This window comes from Mastigoproctus giganteus, chromosome 7 (assembly GCF_048544385.1).
Source record: "Mastigoproctus giganteus isolate SK-2022 chromosome 7, ASM4854438v1, whole genome shotgun sequence".
In the NCBI taxonomy this organism is placed as follows: Eukaryota; Metazoa; Arthropoda; class Arachnida; order Uropygi; family Thelyphonidae; genus Mastigoproctus; species Mastigoproctus giganteus.
In genome coordinates this window covers 160,910,278-160,932,652 of record NC_143581.1, presented here as the reverse complement: position 1 = coordinate 160,932,652, position 22,375 = coordinate 160,910,278, and the positions used below count along the sequence as shown (strand labels likewise).

Genomic DNA, 22,375 nt, shown 5'->3' with positions numbered 1-22,375 from the left:
AGCAGTGCTATAATTTATAGTTTATGATTCTCTGCTGACACCAATTACACTACTACAAAGTGCCTCCGTAGCCAGGTGGGAAGGAGCAGCAGTGCATAACACACGCTTCTTGATTAGACCGGGGTTCGATCCCGTCACCACCAAATACGGAGGATGCAGAAAGGTCAGGGAATGACTAACACATATTCCCGGAGCATTATGGCCTTAGTTGCTAATGCTCCTAAAAACCAAATAACAAACAAACGAACTGTTTTTGTTTCTTTCCAACCTTACATTGAAGTCCCCCATAATAATGGTGTAGCAAGTTTTCTGTTCAACTGTAAGTCTCTCAATTTCGGTGTACATTTCTTCAACCTCTTCTTCTCATGGCTTAATGTTGGTACATATATCATTATAACCTTTAGTTTGTACCTCTTAGAAATCCTGAGTATTAGTCTTGACACCCTTTGTGATGTACCTTTAAATTCGAATATGTTGTTTTTTATGTCCAACTCCACCTTCGCTCTTTTCACTGTTTCCATTGGTGTACAGCAGATTTCCACTTGATAAAGTTATAAATGATTCATTTCTTCTTGTTGTTTCAGCCAAGCCAATGATATTCCAATTCACATTTTCTAATTCCTTTTCCAGTTCTAATATTCTGTCTCACTGATGAGCGATTTTACATTGTAAAAGGCCAAGTTCAGTTTCCGTGCATGGCAGCCTGGTTGTACCCAGAAACTTAGAACCCTCTGCTTCCATTCTGATCCTCTCGCTGCCATATGAGTGAGAGTGAAAGCTGCTAGGCACTGAGGGCCATTTGTTTCATTGTTTTGTCATGTACTGGTGGGTTTGGTCTTTTCCTCTTCACACTGACCAGGCATCTTGAAGAGAACCACTCTACACATTTGTTTCCACCAAAGTGACATAACAGAGCTTGCCATTGAGAAAGTGTGTAGTGTTACGGAGGCAGGTCAACCGAACTTTTCCTAAATCTTTTAAAATAGAAAGATATTGTGTCCATCAGTGTTTTAGGCTGTGTCTGATAACACACAGAATGCCTGTTCCCCTCTAAGCCCCATTCCCAACTTACTATCCTTTTTTACCCCCACCCATTCTAACATCCCAAACTTCTCCCACTATCACAAACTCCTTTCACTTACTACTTGGGCCCCCCAGCTATCAGGGCGACTCCGTAGCCAGGTGGGAAGGAGCAGCACTGCATAGCACACGCTTCTTGATTAGACCGGGGTTCAAGCCCGTCACCACCAAATACGGAGGATGCGGAAAGGTCAGGGAAATGACCACCGCATATCCCGGAGCAATATGGCCTTAGTTGCTAATGCTCCTAAAAACCAAATAACAAACAAACAAACCCCAGCTATCCTGGGACCCCAGTAAAGAGTCATTGAGAGTAGAACCTGGTGTGCCTCCATGCAGCTAGGGTTAGGGGGTGCTAGACCTAGTGTCTGGTGCACCCTGGTTGCTGTATGCCTGTTGGGTCTGGCCAACAGCAGAACATGTTCTGTTGTTGGGCCAGAAATAACAGCTTGGGCTATGCCCAGTACAGAGGACTCAGGGAACCCCTGGAGCCCGCAACAGTGATACTAGACATCTGAATCTGCCTTGGCCTTGGATCATCTTTGAATGCTCTCTGGCCTTGCTTAAATTCAGTAAGCCACCTCCAGATTGTATGCTCTGATGGAGTAGATTTTTTTCCATATATATTGTTCAAATGTTGAATGATTTCAGGTAATTTCACAAGTTCTGTTTTGTTAGGAATTTTATAACTGCTTAAATTTTTTCAATTTTTGCTTGACAATCAGCAGATGTTGGAATTAACCTGCCAAAAAGAAACAGAATAATTATATGGTTTAAATTTTGTTTAGGTACTACTAAGATTGTCTCCTATTACTATGCTTATTTGTACATAAATCTAGAGTATGTGTTTGACAGAACCTTTTGAATGCTCTTCATATGGTGGGTGGGTGGGTCGGTGTGTGTTATTATTTTCTCTTGCCCCACAAATTCAACAGATCTCACATTTGGCAGGATTTGCAATAGGCATGCTAGTTGTTAACCTGTTCTGAGTAAATACACTGCATTTACAGTAACTAAACCGATATATTAGCTGATGCTGTGTGTAGCTTGATGCACAGCATCAGCTAATATATATCATAGCAAACCCCCACTTGTTTGTAAGTTTGCTGCATGCGTTGGATCTTTAATTTCTGGACATGCCTTGTTTGTTTTATTCTTATCCATCTAGAATCTACACATTCATATTTTTGAATTCTATTTGAGAACAGCTTTGATAATGAATAATAAATTTGTGTATGTTTGTATTACTGACTTTCTTTGCCTTACTGTATTACTAAAAAAGGACATTGTTCTGTAGGAGATGCAGCTGTACTTGATGCAGCAAAAAAGGGTAACTTAGCTCGTGTTATGAAATTGGTGACTTCAGAAAATATTAACTGCAGAGACTCTCAGGGTCGTAATTCTACACCTCTGCATTTAGCAGGTTAGTATTAATTTCTTTTCCTCCTCTCCTTTAATGTAAGACATTCTGTTTCTTTGTTTTGTAAATATGGCATATGTACTGCCAAATATATTAATAATAAGTATCAAAAGTTTCATAAGTGCCAAACATATCAAAAATAATAATAATAATAATTACTTTTATGGATTATTGCAGACACAGAGCGAAATGGAGACAATAAATAATGACAAGTTTAAATTAATTGGAAAACACATATATTAAATCAGATACCTACAAAAGCTTTTGGTTAGTTTGTTAACCTTTATCGGTCAAACTGGTAGTTAAGAGTGTGGAACATGTTTAATATTAAACATGTTGACAAGTTTAATGTTAAACTTGTCATTATTTATTCTGTCTCCATTTCGCTCTGTCCACAATAATCCACAATAGTAATAATGAATCCAGAGCGCACAGGCCTCTTTAATCATATTCGAATTGTTCTTCGCCAACAAACATAGTTGTGAAACTGCAGAAGAACTTCATTTTTATAGCCCGTGGTAGACAACATCTCAGATTTGCTCACAGGTGTATAGCCCATGGTAGACATCATCTCAGATTTGCTCATAGGTGTATAGCCCATGGTAGACACATCCCAGATTTACTCACAGGTGTAAATCAAACAACTTCATCCCGAAAGGATTTCTCTACAAACCTCCATTTCCTAACGAATGTATGCAAATGCCTGTCAAAACTTTAACTACAAGACCCTCAATATTTGGATCAGCTGCCTTCATCGAGACTTACAAAATGCTTCAACGAGTAAAGCAGCCCTTCTAGTTGAACTAGCCTTAGATGCTAATGCGCCATAAAACTCTAAAACAAACAATCAAATCTAGTTGAACATAGAAGTTTAGTTCCTGATCCTGTTTACACCAATATAGTCCATACCTTGTTGCTCCAAAGCCATCAGAGAATCTGAACACTACTGTACACACCAAAAACGTAAGTTAGCTGCTTTAATTGGTGAGTCCCGTGAATCTCGTCATGAGCATAGTACCGCTTCCACAAATTGCACACAATTTGTATTGAACTTAAGCAACAAACAGTTATCTACAGAACAAGTAGATCTGTTGACTGTGGATATGAAATTATGAAATTCACTGTTCTCCCAAGAAACCCACCAATCACTGATATTGCTTTAGGTGTAGAAGTGTGTTTAACACGTTTCCATGAAGAAATGGCAAACACAATTTGCTAAAAACTGCAGCAATTTTGCATCATGCTCGCCCTGCTTCTTCCAATCTGAATCGCAAACAAATTTCTGTCCTTAAAGCATTGAAACAAGACTCGTCCATCGGCATCCTACCAGCAGATAAAGGACGTCGAACAGTCATATTGAATCGCATAGATTACGAGACGAAAGCCCTTCTGCTCCTGCAGGACACTTCTGTTTACCAACCCCTAACCGTTCCTCCCATCAAAGCCTTGGAACGATGGGAGTTGAAAGTAAACTCCTCGTCAACAGTTGGTTTAAACAGAAGAAAAGTAACAGAATCCACATGTAATTGCCTCCATGCTTCTGGCTGCCAGATTCCACAATCCTGCGGACTACCGAAGGTTCACAAAGAAGGTATGCCGTTAAGACTCATTGTCTCCTGTTGTGGCTCGCCGAGTTATGAATTAGCAAAGTTTGTCTCAAGGCTCCTTGCTCCCCTAGTAGGCAAGACCACCAACACCGTCTCCAACAGCAGTGAATTTATAGAATGGATCCGAACCCCATCCATCTCAGAAAATCAAATCTTGGCATCATTTGATGTAGTGTCGCTTTTCACCTCCATCCCAGTGGAACTTGCCATCACGTGTGCAAAGGAACTCTTGGATAACGACCAAACCCTTGGCAGCAGGACCGAACTAACACCAGACGATATCTCCAATGCCCTCAGACTGTGTTTAACTTGTGGTGCAATTATGTTCAACGACTCCATTTACCAACAGGTGCACGGCACAGCCGTGGGTTCCCCAGTTAGTTTGGTCACTGCAAATATCGCAATGGAAGAATTAGAGGGTCATGCATTTACGAATGTACCAGATCCCATTACCTTTTTGTGTCGCTACATGGATGATGTGTTTGTGTTATTCCAAGAAATTCGTGTGACTGAGTCCCCTTTGTCCCCTTTTATAAAATTCACCATCGAGTTAGAATCGAACAATACCATAACATACTTAGACACCCTTGTCCAACGTGAGGGCACGCATTTGAAGACAACTATCGTAAACCAATGTGTACCGGCCAATTTACCAACTTCTGGTCAGCACACGCGTGCAGCCATCTTCTTGCCACTGCATGAACCTTGTTAACCCGTGCCTGGACCCACTCTAATTCTGTAGATGAGAGGTGCACCAAGATTTCTAAAGTCTGGGTGGATCTTGCAAGGTGTGGCTATCCCACCAGTACCCTTGACAGGTGTGACCTACAGGCACATGACCGCGTAGCGACCAACAGGAACACCTAAGGTAATGACTCAACCGCTAGCACCTTTATCCCATATTACCCAAACTATCACAACAGGTTTCTAGGGTTCTAAAATCACATGCAATAAAATACGTACAACTTCCAGGCAGAAAGTTAGGATCCCTCATCTCTAAAGTGAAAACACCATTTCGAACCTTACTACAAATTAGTCTACTCTACCGCATCTCTTGCCGTAACTGCACTAGCTGCTACATCGGGGAAACTGGGAGACGGCTTGGAAAACGTCTTTCGGAACATGAAAGAGCCATCCACTTAGCGGACATAGAACACTCGGCCATTGCCGAACACGTCTGGTCAACCCACCACGACAATGACCCACACCGCGATGTCGTGATTATAGATAAGTCTCGCCACTACTGGCGACACACCTGGTTGGAGTCATTGAACATCACATGTTCTAATACCTCAGTCATCAGTAGCAGTGGATGTCTTGTCCACCCTATCATTGAAGCAACCATTTGATGAATGACAAACGTTGGCAACGTTCACATGCGTCACAGCCACAGGCCTCAATGTCCAACAATTAACCATTCCATCATGCAGTTCATATGCAAGACCTTCATCAGTCAAATTGACAGTTAAGAGTGTGGAGCATGAGGGCATGTACCTCATGTTCCACACTCTTAACTGTCAATTTGACTGATGAAGGTTACAAACTAACCGAAAGCTATTGTATGTATCTGATTTAATACAGTAGATTCCTGTTATTTGGGCCACCGGTTAATCAGGGCAAATCTTAAAAAAACAGAACCCATTCGAGAAAATAGCCAGGGTTTACTTCGCTTAATTTGGACAACATGCCGTTTAATCGAGGCAGGAGACTGCAGCGCTGGAGATTACCCTACAACTTTCTCTGACCGTACCACATGGTTCGGTCAGATTTCTGGAGGTTACAACCATAAAACAATAAAAACAATTAGCAGTCATCTGTTTATTGGGCTTTTCTGTTAGTGCAGTCTATCATAAAAGAATAGTAACCTTGATCTTATTGAATTTGCGATAATATCGAGAGGTGGAATTCTGTGGGTTATTATGGTGAAATGTGTTTACACTTCCATGGAATCTTCAATCATATAAAATAATTAATTTTCAGAATCTTCTCTTCATTCCTATTTTTAAAGCTTTGTAAAACTGTTACTCCATTCTCACTTGTGCATATCGCGCTACTTGCAATTTGTGTGTGCCGTGTTCTTTATCATTGATTGCTTATCATTTTACTGTTTTAAATTTTAACCCCCAACCACAAATGTCAGTGAACAGAAATGTCAACTAGTTAGTATGTACATATTACAGTACGTATTAATTATTCCGATTATCACATATATTCCAATTTTCACGTATCATTTAATTTTTTTAATTGGTAAGGTAAGAAAGGGTAAATTTGTGCTTAATATATCTTTACTTTTATAGCCTGTGGATAATATTACTTCTATTTTCACTAATTATAATCGCTGTTTAATAGAATTAAAATTCAATTCACAAACGTGATCACAATGACCAGCGCTTACTACACATCGTACAGTGAATGGTACTTTATCGTAGTGTGATTTGATTGTACGGTGAACCGATTGTAAAGCGGGGATCCATTGTATTTTTAACTTTTTTTACGTGGAACTTCGGATAATTGGGGCAGCCGCTTAATCGGGCCAAAATGCACTAGTCCTGATGTGTCCCAATTAACCGGAATCTACTGTATATATGTGTTTTCCAATTAATATTAAACTTGTCATTATTTATTCTGTCTCCATTTTGCTCTGTGTCCGCAATAATCAGATTGGTCAGACAAGATCTCCTCTTAACAAATCTGTGCAACATAACTGTATTCCTGCCACGTTGATCCTGCATTACTTCCTTAACCCACTGACTATTATTTTCCTTGGAAAAGAAGGCAAGCTTACGGTTCTGTAATTGCTCACGTTGCCTCTTAATTCCTCTATATGACTAGGAGAGACATTTAAACATCTCCAATATATAGGGACTGAACCTGATTCCAAGGATGGTCTCATAATTGTGGCAAAAGGTTTGCTTACATCTTTTCCTACTGCTTTTAATATAATTGGGTAAATTTCACAAGCCTTAAATGTTATTTACATTTAGCTTCCGCAACTTCTCTTCCACGTTCCTCTCAATTATCACAAAATCATTTAGTTCCAATTAGAATTAAGTATACTTCTAGTATCCCCATCCCTATGAACTTCTTCATGCAGGAATGCCAATGCAAAATATTTGTTCATTTTGTCTGCAACCTGAAGATGCTCATTATTAGTTATGCCATTCACATCCTGTGGACCAACAAAGCTTTTTACTTTCCTTCTAGTGTTAACATATGCAAAGAATTCTTTGATACTTTTCTTTGCATTCTGTGCTTAACACTTTTCACAACCTGCCTTGTTTGCTTTTAATTGAAATAATTTCACTTCTAGTCAGTTCTCAGTTATCATATCCAATCATTCAACTCCCAATTAGTATAAGCTAGACCAGACATTCCCAAAGTGTGGGGAGAACCCCCCTGGGGGGGGGTGCAGACTTGGAGCAGTTAATTTAAAATGAATGTGTTTAATAACATAATTTATATTAACCTTCAGTGTAGTCTCCATGTCTTTATGATTGTTTTCTGATGTAATTTGGGTAATTTTTGAATGCCGATTAATTGCCTGCCAAAGTTATACTCTCTGATGCATTGGGTCATGACTGCACTCAATGGTTTTAAAGAGCTACAAACTGCATTCAACAGTTTCAACATCGCAGCCTTGCATATGCTCCTTCAAAATTACTATCACATCATAGGCCAAGTATTGAAGTTTCTGACATCCCTTCTTCAGAACAGAATCAAGCAAATGTCTAAAGGAAATTAAATGTATACTAGAAAAATACAAGCAGGCGTGCCACAAGATCTTTTTACAGCTGTCAATAACCTGCTAATACACAGTAGAACAGATATGATACCATATGCGGATGATTTAAAAATCTTAACAAAAATAAATTCTACCGATGAAGCAAAAGACAAAGCTGGTTAGTCTAACTTCAGTAGTAGGGAAAATCATGGAGACAATATACGATCAAGGGTGGAATTAAGGATCACTTAGATAGAAATGGAATTCTGAAGGATACTCAGCATGGTTTTGTAAAGGGAAAATCATGTTTAACTAATCTAGTTAGCTATTTTGACAGGGTCACTCAAGAGCTGGACATAGGAAATAATTTCGATGTTGTTTATTTGGATTTCAACAAAGCATTTGACTCGGTCCCATATGAGCGGTTAATTTATAAGCTGGAACAGGTTGGAATCACAGGGAAAATCCTTAGATGGATAGCAGGGTGGCTTCCGGGCAGGAGGCGGAAAGTTGTGATAAATGGTTATTCCCCAAATTGGGTTGATGTAAGAAGTGGGGTTCCCCAAGAATCAGTATTAGGACCATTGTTGTTTTTGATTTTCATAAATGATGTTGATGAAGGGATAGAGGGCATGATGTCTAAATTTGCAGATGATGTAAAGATTGGTAGAGCAGTTAATGATTGCAGCTAAGCAGAGCTTCTTCAGAATAACCTAGATAGACTTCAGAGATGGTAAGAAAAATGGCAGCTATGCTTTAATCCAATCCAGCATAGTGTAAGGTTTGCACCTGGGGAATAGTAACTCCAAAATAACTTATACACTTGGCAGAGTTGAACTAATGCCAGTTGTGGAGGAAAGGGACTTGGATATTACGATACAGTCAGATATGAAGTACTCTAAGCATTGTAGACTGGTTGCAAGGAGAGCCCATGCTGTCCTATCGATGATTTATTGAACAATCACTAGTAGAGATAAGGATGTCATAATCCCAATATATATGAGGCTAATGTTAGCCCACACTTGGGATACTGTAATCAACTATGGAGACCTCTCCTAAAGAAAGACATTGTTCTTCTTTAAAGGATCCAAAGACTGGTAACTCTTCTGGTGAGATCAGCAAAAGGGTGTCCATATGAGGAAAGACTTCAAATATGTGGGTTGCAAAGCTTGGAAACTAGGCGCCTTAGAGGGGACTTGATTGAGGTGTTTAAGGTTCTGAGAGGCATAAGAAAAATGAATAAGGATGAAATTTTCATGGTTATAAATGATTCTAGATAAGGGGCCATAATTTCAAGTTACAGGGGGAGTTTTTCAGACTGGATTGCAGGAAGTTTTATTTTAGCCAGTGAGTTATAAATTACTGGAATAAGTTACCTACATATGGGTGGTAGATGCTGACAGTCTGGGGAAATTCAAAGGTCAGCTGGATAATTACCTAAGGGAGGAGGGAAATGCATAGGTTGTCCATTGCCTTTTTTATTATTATTTTTTTAATTTTCTTCTTATTATTATTAATTTGTTTTTATTCTTATTTTATTTTATGTATTTTTTGTTATTTTATTTTATTATTCTTCTTCTTCTTATTATTATTATTTGGCTGGTGCAGCATAAGCCATAGGCTTCCTTGCACCATGTGGCCATTACTAATACTAATAATGTTCTCTTGTTTTTTTTTTTTTTTATACATAATTTAATCTCATTAAAGCTGTTTTATTGTACTTACCTTGAATTATATTTTCCGCAAGATGTTTCTCTGCTGCTTGTTCACCCCTAGCATGGTGCTATGAACGGTTTTGTAAAGTTTGCAGCATGTCCTATGCACTGTTCAGTAAAGATCATATTTATTTATAATTGCCAGGACTCATATCAAGGCTGTGGGGGGGGGGGATAGTGCATCTCACTTATCAGTGAAAACACAAGCTGTACAGGCCTTGCAACATCATAAAGTACAAGCTCACTAGCTTGCAACGTCTATGGCTGCTTATGACAAATTTTTGGATATAATTTCTGCTGAAGTGTTACATTGGCTTCCAGTTACTGATCTTCCAAGTGATACATGATTGGTGGCAGTAATGCTCTCATACTCATATCATAGGCCACGATGACCATTAATTTCCTCTTTGATTGTTGTTGGCAATATTTAGAAGGGCATGGAGAATGGTGAAGATGGGTGCTTCCACCGGGTTGATTTGCAACTTCAGTTCAGATTCAGAGTTGCATGTCATGTTACCTCAGTTAAAATTAAGTGAACAGATTATTTCAGTATTCCAGATGCATTGACTTTTTCTTCATAGGTCATATATCTGTCTTCCTCCAGAATGGTGCTAATAATGACTACGAATGTGTTGTCCATAGATGTTCTTAGTCTGAGCGTTGCTTGTCTTCAACACTGGTCTGAACTTGATGAAACTTGATACCAACCTGAAATTGTAAAGTTGCAATTGAGACCATGTAAAGTTTTAATTTTGATAAATGGTCTTTCATCTGAAATTAATGTGACCTCAAGGAATATCATCATCCATTTTTAAGAACCTCTGCACAAACATTCTATGCAGGAACTCTGTTTCAAGCACACTGAAATTGAGGTTAAACTTCAAATTTTTATCCAGATAATGTCAGTTGTGCAATCGTATGGAGTGAGGAGCATGTATGCAGTTTGCATACATGATATTTGGATATCCCTTTGGATAACCCTTTTATATTTCATGTTTATGATCCAATTATAGAAGGTTTCTACTGGATAATTACCTAATATTTAGAGGCCATTTTATAGGCAAATTTCAGAAATTGTGTCACCATATTTTAACCTAGTGTGTGTTATTTTTGGTACCTGGTTTAAAATTTAATGCCTTTTGCATATATATGTTTTTTTTGCCTCGCCATCCTTTACTATATTAAAGTCATCCATTAGTATATGTTTATAACGGGAGTCAATAAATATAGTGTAATTTTCTTTCTTAAACGGACATGGTTAGTTGCATTCTGACTCTTTTTGTTTTAACTATTATTTTATAGTTACATAGGGCTAGTCTGATAGGTTTAGTATAGCTATGTCTTATGCATACTTTAACTTGCTTTAGTGGCACTTATTGCATCGTTTCCATCATAATTTTGTTCAAATTAACTTTTGCAAATATTTTGATATCATAAGATGTAGAAGGGCCTGTTGAATGAACTAATATTGCACTGTGTTTAGGAAACAATTATATAAAGTTTGGTAATAATAACATCTGTGTACAAAGTAGAGATATTGCAGTGGGGGCTACCATTTTTCATAACCTTGCAAACTTACACTTGCATTATTATGAAAGAAATACTGGTCATAGCATAAAAATTTTACATTTTATAAATTATCATTTATTTGTTTATGATAATTTTTAAGAAATTACTAATGGAACATGTCCTCGTGATTTAGAAATAGAATGTAGCAAAGAAATCTTGACTTAGAAATAGAGGAACAGCAGTTCTCATAGCTGTGAAACTTACACTGCCATTATTATTAAAGAAATACTGATCACAGCATAAAAATTTTCCATTTTTTAGGTGACCTTTTATTTGATTGTGATAATTACTAATGGAACATATCTTCAATTTAGAAATAGAATGTAACAACATATCTTGACTTAGAAATAGACATTATAAATATTGAAACACATGCAAAGGTGTGTGACAAACAAAAAAGAATTTAAGACTATTAGCCTTATAAACTGGAATTCCAATATATCAAATAAGAACATGCTAATATCATATGAATGCAAAATTATAGGCAAATTAGCATATACAGTAATTGTATACACCTAATATACCAGTTTATAATAGTATATCCCTAGGAGGCCCCGGGTGCCAAGCGTTTCCGTGGCCAAGTGATTATTGTGCGTCTATCAAGCGTTTTTCTTCCCAGCGACTAAGTTTTTCTTTGTTTTCTCTTGCAATTATTAAATTTTCTGTTAAGTAGCTCTAGTCTCTTATAAGAAATAAGAAGAGAGCCCAGAAGAAGGAAATCACCTTTTTCTTTAATTTAGATTTACTAACTGTACTAACTCTACGCTTGGCCACAAAGCGGCACTGCTCCTGCCTCCCCGTGGCGGGGCCGGTAACCTGGGCGGTAAGGACAAACCCCCAGGGCGAAAAGGAGCCATTATGGATAAAAATAATTATCCACCGTTAGAGCCTTCGAGCTCAAGAACAGACAATCATGACCCCAATCACGACTTAGAAAATGATCGTCCAAAGAGACAGAAGACTAAGCAGATGGAGCAACCCTGCCCATCCTTTTTAATTTTCCACTCCCTTACTAGTCAGCCAATGAGCAAACTGTCTCCCTTCGTAATACAAAAACATCTCGAAGGTATTGCAGGATCTCCTAAGACTGTCAAGAGATTACAATCAGGAGACCTGCTAGTGGAAACTACGAACCACAGGCATTCGGAGAAACTCTTACAGTTAACAAACTTTGCGGGCATTCCGGTAAAAATATCTCCTCACGCAACCCTGAATTCATCTAAGGGTGTCATATCCAGTTGGGACCTGTTAAATGTCACAGAGGAAGAAATTACCCAAGAGCTGCAGGGACAAAATGTAATTCAAGCCAAACGTATAATGACAAAAAAAGATAATCAACTTATCCCAACTAGAAACATTATTCTCACGTTCAATACGCCCAACTTACCGTCCTCTGTAAAAGCAGGTTATTTACTTTGCCGTATCCGCCCGTACATTCCCAATCCTTTAAGATGTTTTAAATGTCAAAAGTATGGCCACTCACAAACTGTATGCAGAGGAGTTCCTGTCTGTCCCAACTGTGGTTCCCCGGATCACATACAAAGTGACTGTACGACTACTAAAATGACATGTCCAAATTGCAAAGGTGATCATCCTGCCTATTCTAGAACTTGTGAAAAATGGAAAACGGAGAAAAAAATTGTAAAATACAAGGTCGAGAACAAATTGAGTTACCCAGAAGCGAGAAGACTAGTGGCACCTACTGTGAATAAAAATATTTCCTATGCTAATGCAGTTAAAAAATACCAAACAGTCTCTACTCAAACTAATGTTACAGTTCCTACTAATATTTCAATTTCAGATTGGGCTAGAACTGTCCTCTCTGTGGAAAAAACAAACGTACCTAAACAACAACCCAAACTCTCAGACCAAGAAAATAATACTCCTCTTACAATACCAGCAGAATCTCCTCCTCCAATGAGTGCTACCACACCATGTATTACAAATTCAAATATAATCAAAAATAATCGAGACACAACCATGGACACAGATGGAACATCTATAGAGGAAGATCCTCTTTTAGAAATCCATGCCGAAGAAGAAGAAATGGACACTGGTCGGCCAGTCTTCCAAAAAAAAGAGAAACACAAATTGGAACGCCATAAACCAATCACTTTCAAAAAGCAGTCAGAATCATCTCCATCAACTAAACACAAATAATGCCTTGTATTTTACAATGGAACTGCAGAGGCTTTCGTTGCAATACAGTCGATATCCAAGATCTAATAAATCGATTTTCTCCAGTTGCCCTTTGTCTTCAGGAAACTTACTTAACTTTGCAAATTTCTCCTTCGATAAAGAACTATTGCCTTTATCGAAGGGATCGTAATACAGCAAATGCTGCCCATGGTGGTGTAGCAATCCTGATAAATTCAGTGATCCCAGCTAAACATATTCCACTTCAAACTGACATAGAAGCTGTTGCTGTGCGTATAATGCTCCATATTGAAATAACATTAGTATCAATCTACTTACAGCCAAACCGTACCTACTGTTTAAAAGATCTTGAAAATCTCCTTATACAGATACCTCCACCTTTTTGTATATTAGGGGACTTCAACGGGCACCACCCCTTATGGGGCGATCCTAAATTAGATAGACGAGGTAGACTCATTGAGAGTCTAATAGAGGCAGCAAACCTCACTATACTCAATACTGGCACACACACTCACGTTCAGCTCCCAAATGGACATACCTCAGCCATAGATCTCTCCATTTGTTCTCCATTACTGGTCCCGACCATAGAGTGGTATGTTTTAAATGATATAATGGGTAGTGATCACTTCCCAATCGTATGCAACCTATTAATAGCACAGGCTCCTCCAGCTCAACCATGTAGAAAATGGAAATTTGCCCGAGCAAACTGGGCAAAATTCCGGTCATCAATATCTTTTGATGAGGAAAAAATCCGTCTCCAGCCTATTGATGATGTGACACAATACATCACGTCACATCTCCTAAATGTGGCTAAAGAAACAATACCACTATCAAATCCTTCGGTTCGTAAGCATTATAATTATTGGTGGAATGAGCAATGCACAAAAGCCAAAAAAGCCAAAAATAAAGCCTGGAATTTGTTTCGGCAATATCCAACAACACCCAATCTAATAAATTATAAGAAGTCAAAAGCAAAAGCACGCTTCATACAAAGGCAAGCCAAGAAAGAATCCTGGATTCGTTTTGCATCAAGCATTAACAAAAACACTGACACCAAAATAATATGGAAAAAAATTAGACAGCTTTCTGGTAAGTTTCCAACCGTACCTTCACCAATTCTGTCCTGTAATGGGCAAGATCTATCTAATCCTTTAGATATCGCAAACGCTTTGGGCAACACATTTGCTGAAATCTCAGCGACAGAAGCTTATACTCCACTTTTCCAGAGAATTAAAAACACTGCAGAACAGCACTCTGTTAACTTCCAAACTGCTCTCCTTCTGCCGTATAACAAACCCCTACAATATTCCGAACTCTTGCATGCTATCAGAACAGCCCACAATGGTGCTGCCGGACCAGACGGAATCTATTACGTCATGCTACAACATCTTGATGACAGAGCTTTGCATTTCCTTCTGCTCTTTTACAATCGTATTTTTCTAGAAAATGTCTATCCAACTTCTTGGCATCATTCTACTGTTTTGGCATTCCTAAAAGCTGGAAAAGATCCAACCAATCCCCATAGCTATAGACCAATATCCCTCTCAAGCTGCCTCAGCAAAATTCTAGAAAAAATTGTCCACTGTAGACTCGTCTGGATCATTGAGTCAGAACAGTTAATGAGCAATAGTCAGTATGGCTTTCGTCAAAACAGGTCATGCCTGGACCTTATGGTTAAGGCTGAATTTGCCATTCGTAATGCCTTTATTAAGCATGAACATCTAGTAATGGTTTCCATAGATATAGAGAAGGCTTTTGATACCACCTGGCGGCATGGCATACTAAGAGACCTTTACTCTCTTGGTCTGCGGGGCAACCTTCCTATATTTATAAAGCATTTTCTACACACTAGATCTTTTCAAGTTCGATACCAACATGCCCTCTCTGCAACTTACATTCAGGAAGAAGGTGTCCCACAGGGATCAGTACTGAGTGCCACTCTTTTTGCCCTAAGAATAGATTCTATCACTAAACAACTTCCAAATACTGTAGAACCTTACCTTTATGCGGACGACCTTGCTATCTCCTGTCATTCCCAAAATATGAGATCTATTGAACGACAGCTTCAGATATCCTTAAATAAAATACAGCAATGGGCCAGCCTTAACGGCTATAGGCTATCACAACAGAAAACAGTTGCTATCCATTTTTGTAGACAACGCAAATTCCATCTGGATCCTGAACTTCACATCTCTAATATTTCCATTCCGGTCACTAGTAACATTAGATTTCTAGGTTTAATCATGGACAACAAGCTAAATTTTATAGAGCACATTAAAAAAGTACGTACTGCCTGCTTAAAAAAGATAAACATACTCAGATCTTTATCTGCACAAACGTGGGGTGCAGACCGTACCTGCCTTCTTCGATTATACAGGGCATTAATTAGATCCCGTCTTGATTATGGAGCTCCCATTTATGACTCTGCCAGAAAGAGTGCTTTACGCTGGCTTGATCCAGTACAACACAGTGCACTGAGGATTGCACTTGGCGCATTCAGAACATCGCCAGCTCATAGCCTTTACATCGATGCTAATGAGCCGCCACTATCTTTACGTAGGAAATTGCTATTGCTAAAGTATTCTGTCAAGATACAAAGTTGTGCCTCGCATCCCATTCAGCCATATCTTTTCAATCCACCGTTAGAAAATCTGTACAGAAATAAACCTAGCATAGTAAAACCAGCTGGTCATCGCCTTCTAGAACTACTGCAGGTTTGGAATATATCCATCCATTCTGTACAACAAGTAGCCGCTTGTACCCAACCACCATGGGTTCAAACTCCTATACCGACCTGTGACACTTACCTCTGTCAGTGGGGAAAGAATATTTTGCAATCATCAAATATCAGACAAGTTCATGCTGTTCACACTCAAAAGTATATTGATTTTTTACCAATATACACAGATGGCTCTAAATCAAATTCAAAAGTTGGAGCAGCTGCAGTGTTTCCGAATACAATTGTATCAGCAGCCCTTCCTCCTGATTTCAGTATCTTCTCAGCTGAGTTATTCGCAATTAAACTAGCTTTAAAAAATCTCCCTCCTGACTGCTCATTAAAATCAGTTATTTACACGGATTCCCTCAGCTCAATCAACGCTTTGTGTAGTTCTTCAGATAAATTTCACCCTGTTATAATTGAAATTAGAAAATTATTACTAAAGATTAAAGAACGTCACCAACTGGTCGCCTTCTGCTGGATACCAGCACATTCTGGTATTTTAGGCAATGAACAGGCTGATAAAGCTGCAAAAAACCCAACCAGCTTAGATTTCACCAATATCCCTGTCCCAGCCTCAGACTATACGCTAATGATTCATGCTGCATGCCTAACAGAATGGACAGCACTATGGCATTCCCAAACGAATAATAAACTCTTTCAGATTAAACAGGTTCCGAAAATCTGGCCCTCCAGTGTCCGGACATCAAGACGAGAAGAAGTAATTCTTTCAAGAGTAAGAATAGGTCATACTTATCTAACCCATTTTCATTTACTCACAGGAGATGATCCACCACAATGTCCACATTGCTATATAAATATGACTGTTAAACACATTCTCATTGACTGCCCCCATTATAAACAAGACAGAATTTCCACCCTGCAATCACTGGTTATCTTCCAACAACCAATAACCCTAGAGAATTTGATAGGCGACAAGGCAAATATACCGGAATTCTTCCGTTTTCTGAAGCAAATTAGAATTTTTAATCTATTCTGATTAAGGACATTTCAGGCAGTACGATTCTTTCTCATAAATGAATAGGCGCATTATAGCCAAAGTTGCTTATGCGCCATGAAACCCCCACAACAACAACAACAACAACAAATATCCCTAGGAGTTGTAAAATATCATAAATTATAGACAAATTAGCATATGCGGTAATAATATACACCTAATCAGTAACCTGACCAGTTTAAAATGCAAGTTGAAATAATAGTATACCGTTACAGGTCGTAAAATATCATACAGATGTAGCTATTGAAGCTGAGACATATTATGGACCAGTTATGAAATAGCATTTAAGGAATTGATTGCTTCCATATAGGGCTTGATATTTGTTAGTACTGACATCTAAAAGCTTCACAAAATTATCAAAATTGATCAATATTTATACACAAAAATATGAAGGCTGATTAGCCTTCATATTTTTGTCTAATTAGCCTGACTTGGTATTTGCCACCACAGTCACCATTGTTTCCTTACACCAAAACAGTCACTGCTGTCTTGCTATACGAAAACATTCACCTTTAACTTAAACATTCGACAGTACTTAAAACTTCATTAGCACTTGAAATAATATACTTTAATTGACTTCCTTTGATTTGAATTAATAATAACATTAAATTTTAATATTAATTAACAATTAAATATATTAACCATTAAATATTCTTTAATGTCATCATATCATTAGTGTAGCTGTAAATTTAACTTTAATTTAATTATCATATCTTAATCCTTGACCTTAAAATTTTACATAATAATAATTCCTCAATTGTTTAACTTTCACTTTGATTATAGTAAATTTCATTTAAATTCAGATAAATAACATTGATGGCTAAAGTTCAAAATAATTATAATTAAAAAAAAAAAAAAAAAATTTCTCAGTCCTCGTATAGAACGATAGTAGTTTTCCTAGAAATCCTCATGCAATATAAATAACAGACCCTATGGGTAAAATAGGGTTAGTTGCTGAACACATATTTGTAACCAAAACATTACCAAAAACAATAAATAATCGTAATAAAATACTTAGGTATTTAATTAAGACTATTATGTAATAAAATATTGCTAATGCTTTTGCTTCTATCATAAGTAAACTTGTTCTTTATTTGATCTTCTATCCAAACAGATGACAGCCATTCCATCACTTCCAATTCTGTGTCTTGATCTAATGGATTTTATTACACTTTGAGTTGTTCCTGCCATGAAAGTTGTTTTTATTTTCTCTGCATTCTTTCTAATTCTCGGCGTTGCCTCATTTAGGCCTGTAGCACCTGCAATATCACATGGCCTTTCATTTTGCTCCAAGTGCTTCACAATTTCATATTTTTTCTCTGTCGACAGAGGCGGACTGGCCATAAACACTAGTATGAGGCTGCTACAAATTTTCCCGGGTAAGAATTTTTGACCCAGTCTTCCTCTGTCTATCGATATTGCTTTTCTTTTTCTCTCTGAAGCTGTAGTATCTTCACCAGGACACTTCCTTTTCACACCGTTTAAGAATTTTACTCATTTTTAGGGAGTAAAGCACAATTACAAAATGAGGAGGCACGCTTGATACACATAAACAAAGCTGTGCACATGTAGCAACTGAATAAACAACACTGTAAAGGCAGAGACACTATTATCATCTCATTAGCTGACATTTTACTAAAGCACAATTCTGGGGGTTACTACCATAAAAGTGGGAAGGAGCAGCAGTGCGTAGCACACGCTTCTTGATTAGACTGGGGTTCGAGCCCGTCACCACCAAATATGGAAGATGCGGAAAGGTCAGGAAATGACCACCACATATCCCGGAGCAATATGGCCTTAGTTGCTAATGCTCCTAAAAACCAAATAACAAAAAAAACAAAACTACCATAAAAAAATAAAAACAATTTCCAGTTGCATTTCTGCTAGTGGAATCTGTTATGAACTGGTAGTAAACACGATCTAATTGCATTTGCGATAATATCGAAAGCTTGAATTGTGTGGGTTTTTACCTTTTTTTTTATGAAAACCCCAAAAACGAGAGGTGTTAGAACCTATAGTACTTAGTACCGTACTTGAGTTGAAGGTTGAGAAAACGAAAGAAGATATTTGTTGACATTGAACTTCTGTAGAACTTCTGTAGACTATAATTTTCAGGAAATACATATGAAGGAAGGTTATTCCAGAAAATGACAGTTGAATGAATAAACGAAAAGTTGGTTCTGTGAGTTTGAAGTTGGACAGTAAATGGATGTTGACTGGTGGCGGCACGTTCGGATTGTTTTGAATGAGAGAGCAGGAATTACAGAAGCCAATTCAGAAGAACAGTGCCCATGGAAGTATCTGTAGAAAAGGCATGCAGCAGAAACAGTACGTCTGTGAGACAGAGAGTGGTGAGACTGTTAGAGAGGAGTCATTAATTAATTTAACTGCCTTCTTCTGAATGGAATCTAGAAGCCTGAGAGAGGTTTTGGGGGCACCATCCCAGATGTGGGAACAATATTCCATGGAAGGGTGGATTTGTGATTTCTACAGAGTGAACAGCTGTTTGGGAAAAAAGTAACACTGAGAGCGAAAGAGAAAAACAAGTTTTTTAGATGCAGAGGAAGCAATATTTGTAATGTGCTTGTGGCAAGAGAGATTAGTAGTCAGGGTAATTCCCAAAAGAGATATATTATTTTGCCTAGAAATCGGTGTCACTAAAGATAAGCATAGGAGCAGAAGAATCCTTTTTGCAAGATATAAGACAAAACTGAGTTTTAGAAGGATTGAAATCAACTAAGTTGTCTTTGCCCCACTGGGGAATTACCTGAAGATCAGCATTTAAGGAATTGGTAGCAAATTTTCGAGAAGTTGAAGCTGATTGAGCAGGGTAAGGTTTCTCAAAATGGAAAGTGGAATTCAATGTGCTATCATGGAAGAAGATCATTAACATACAAGAGGAAAAGAGTGGGGGAAAGAACTGAACCTTGAGGAACACTAGCAGTAGTCGAGGTTAGAAAACAGAGAGCCATCACCCTCAATGAGCGATCAGAGAGAAAACTGGATAACCAATTACAAAAAACAGTTGGCAAACCATAAGATGGAATCCTGTTTAGAAGATCTTTAAGCCAAACATGATCGAAAGCTTTTGATATGTCAAGAGCAACTGTTTGTGTTTCACCAAACTTTTCCTTTGAATTTGTCCATAAATGGGTAACATAAGCCAGAATATCACCAGTGGATCAACACTGACGGAATCCATACTGGCGATCGTTGATCAGATGGAAGGTTTCTGGGTAGTTTGAGTTGGCAGTTAATCGATTTCTCCATTACCCTGAGTATAATAAGAAACTGTACAGGGAAATAGAGTGGGCCAGTAAATCAGAGAGTCTTATAATGGGGGATTTTAATTTCCCAGATATTGACGGGAATTTGGGGGCTGGTCACTCACACACTAGCAAGGCTTTTGTGGATTTATTGGATGATTGTTTTCTACATCAGCATGTTCAGAAGGCAACTAGAGGGAGTAATACTCTTGATTTGATTATCAGTAGTGATTCTTCATGCATTAAGAATCTGCAGATAGAGGAACCACTAGGTGGCAGTGATCACAGTGTGCTGAAGTGGGATTCACTCAAAGAGGTAACTACCATTAAGGGTAAAGGGAAGGGTTATTGCTTTCGTAAAGGCGACTACGATGGACTGAGACAGTATTTAAATTCTATTCAGTGGGACCAACTGATGATGTTACCAACAGCAAATTCCTCCATGTGGTGTGGTTGCTACATCTCGACCCCTGCTTACGTTGGTTCACACCTGGGTAGTCACCCACCATGTACTTGTGCATGGAGGTTATACCCAGGATTACTAACAGTCCCACCATCGTGAAGGTGCAAGCAGAGGATTTGGCTGTCACAGACTGTCCGGACTTCACTGAAACTTGACTGAAACTGAAACTTGGGTCTACTTGACTTGAATATCACCTGAATATCAGTTCCATCAGCTTTTTCGACTCCCAGGTAGCCAGTACAGCTTGTCTGGCATATCTGAGAGAATGTCTGTGATATTCTCAATGACCAAAGTTATTATGGTGAAATGTGTTTTCCCTTCACTGATATAAGAAACACATACATTTTCAGAATCTTCTCTTCATTCCTATCGCATTGCGTTCAGTTGGGATGATTCTGTGTTCGACTGCCATTTCTTTTAAACACAAAGGCGAATCGTGCATAAGCGAATTCGGTTTGTATTATATATGATATCGTTCCCCTATTTATAAATCGTGTATGATTGAATTCGTGTAATGTAAACACATGTTATACGAGAACTGACTGTACTTATCATTATTACATGCCAAAGAGCAGGTTATATAACACTTTTAAAGCTGTGATTTTTCAAAAATTTGCAATTTTATCTCTGTGACCTGCTGTAGTAATAGGAATAGGTTGGAATAAGTGAAGTGATCAGCTTAATGTGATATGCATATATGTAGGTCTTTGTTTCCTTACTCCAGTTTGCTGTAATATGGTTTCTTGCATACAAAATTGTAAAATCAAAATAAGGTGAAGTTGTAATAAAGTGTAACTGAATAATGCTGGATCAAGTTAACAGAAATGTATATGTTTAAAATAATTTTATTCATTGCATTTGAATATTAACTGTTCAAAGCTCTTGAATGAGTAATGTTCATGTGACTGGATAAAAATTTATCTTGTATTGGTAAAATGTTACTTTATATAATCATTAGATGGTTCACATGTAACAAAACAGCATCATATGTCGCCGTGGGCTTTATATTATTACTGCACTAGAGCCGGCTTAATCTTCATATAAATTAGGCTTTCATAGACATAAAAATCAAAATCTGACCATTTATGGTAAAAGCTTAAATTTAGAATCTAAACTAAAGAAAATTAAAAGCTTAAAATTAGAATCTAATTAGCAAAAAAATTGGCTGTATATTTGCTTTGATATATTCAATTGCAGAGATTTTTATAAACAACAGGACTCATCAGAGACTAATTATTGTAGATATCCAGTTTCTCCCCTCAGATAGAGATGCAATAAAAGACTACATCAGTGGAACACTGATAGCAAACAGCCACCTCTGGTGAGGAATATGGCTACCATTCATCAAGTATGTTGCATTAGAAGTTACACTTAAATTAGTGAAAACTGCCGTGAACTGACAAGTGAATTATGAAGAAATCACGTTAATTCACTTGATTACTATGATAGGCCAGACAGTTTGGTTTTGATTTAGTTTTCTCAGAACACAGTAAATTCTAGGGCATCATAAATAAATACACAGAAAAATGAGTAAATCAATAGGACTGAAGCAATGGCCACCAAAAGAAAAAAATTATACATTTGAAGAAAAGTTAAAGATTATTGAAAAGAGTTAAGAGTGGTGTAACAAAATGCAGTAT

The 22,375-nt window shown here is 37.8% G+C and overlaps 1 protein-coding gene across 3 annotated transcripts in view; it reads left to right on the top strand.

The window, feature by feature from the left end:
* The window catches only part of Tnks (tankyrase), a 637,218-nt gene that overhangs the window by 343,488 nt on the left and 271,355 nt on the right, over positions 1 to 22,375 (top strand). For all 3 annotated transcript variants that reach the window (XM_090377953.1, XM_090377952.1, XM_090377954.1), the window contains exon 16: positions 2,378 to 2,503. In XM_090377953.1, coding sequence (XP_090234079.1) covers positions 2,378 to 2,503 — 126 coding nt within the window. The remainder of the gene's footprint in view (positions 1 to 2,377; positions 2,504 to 22,375) is intronic.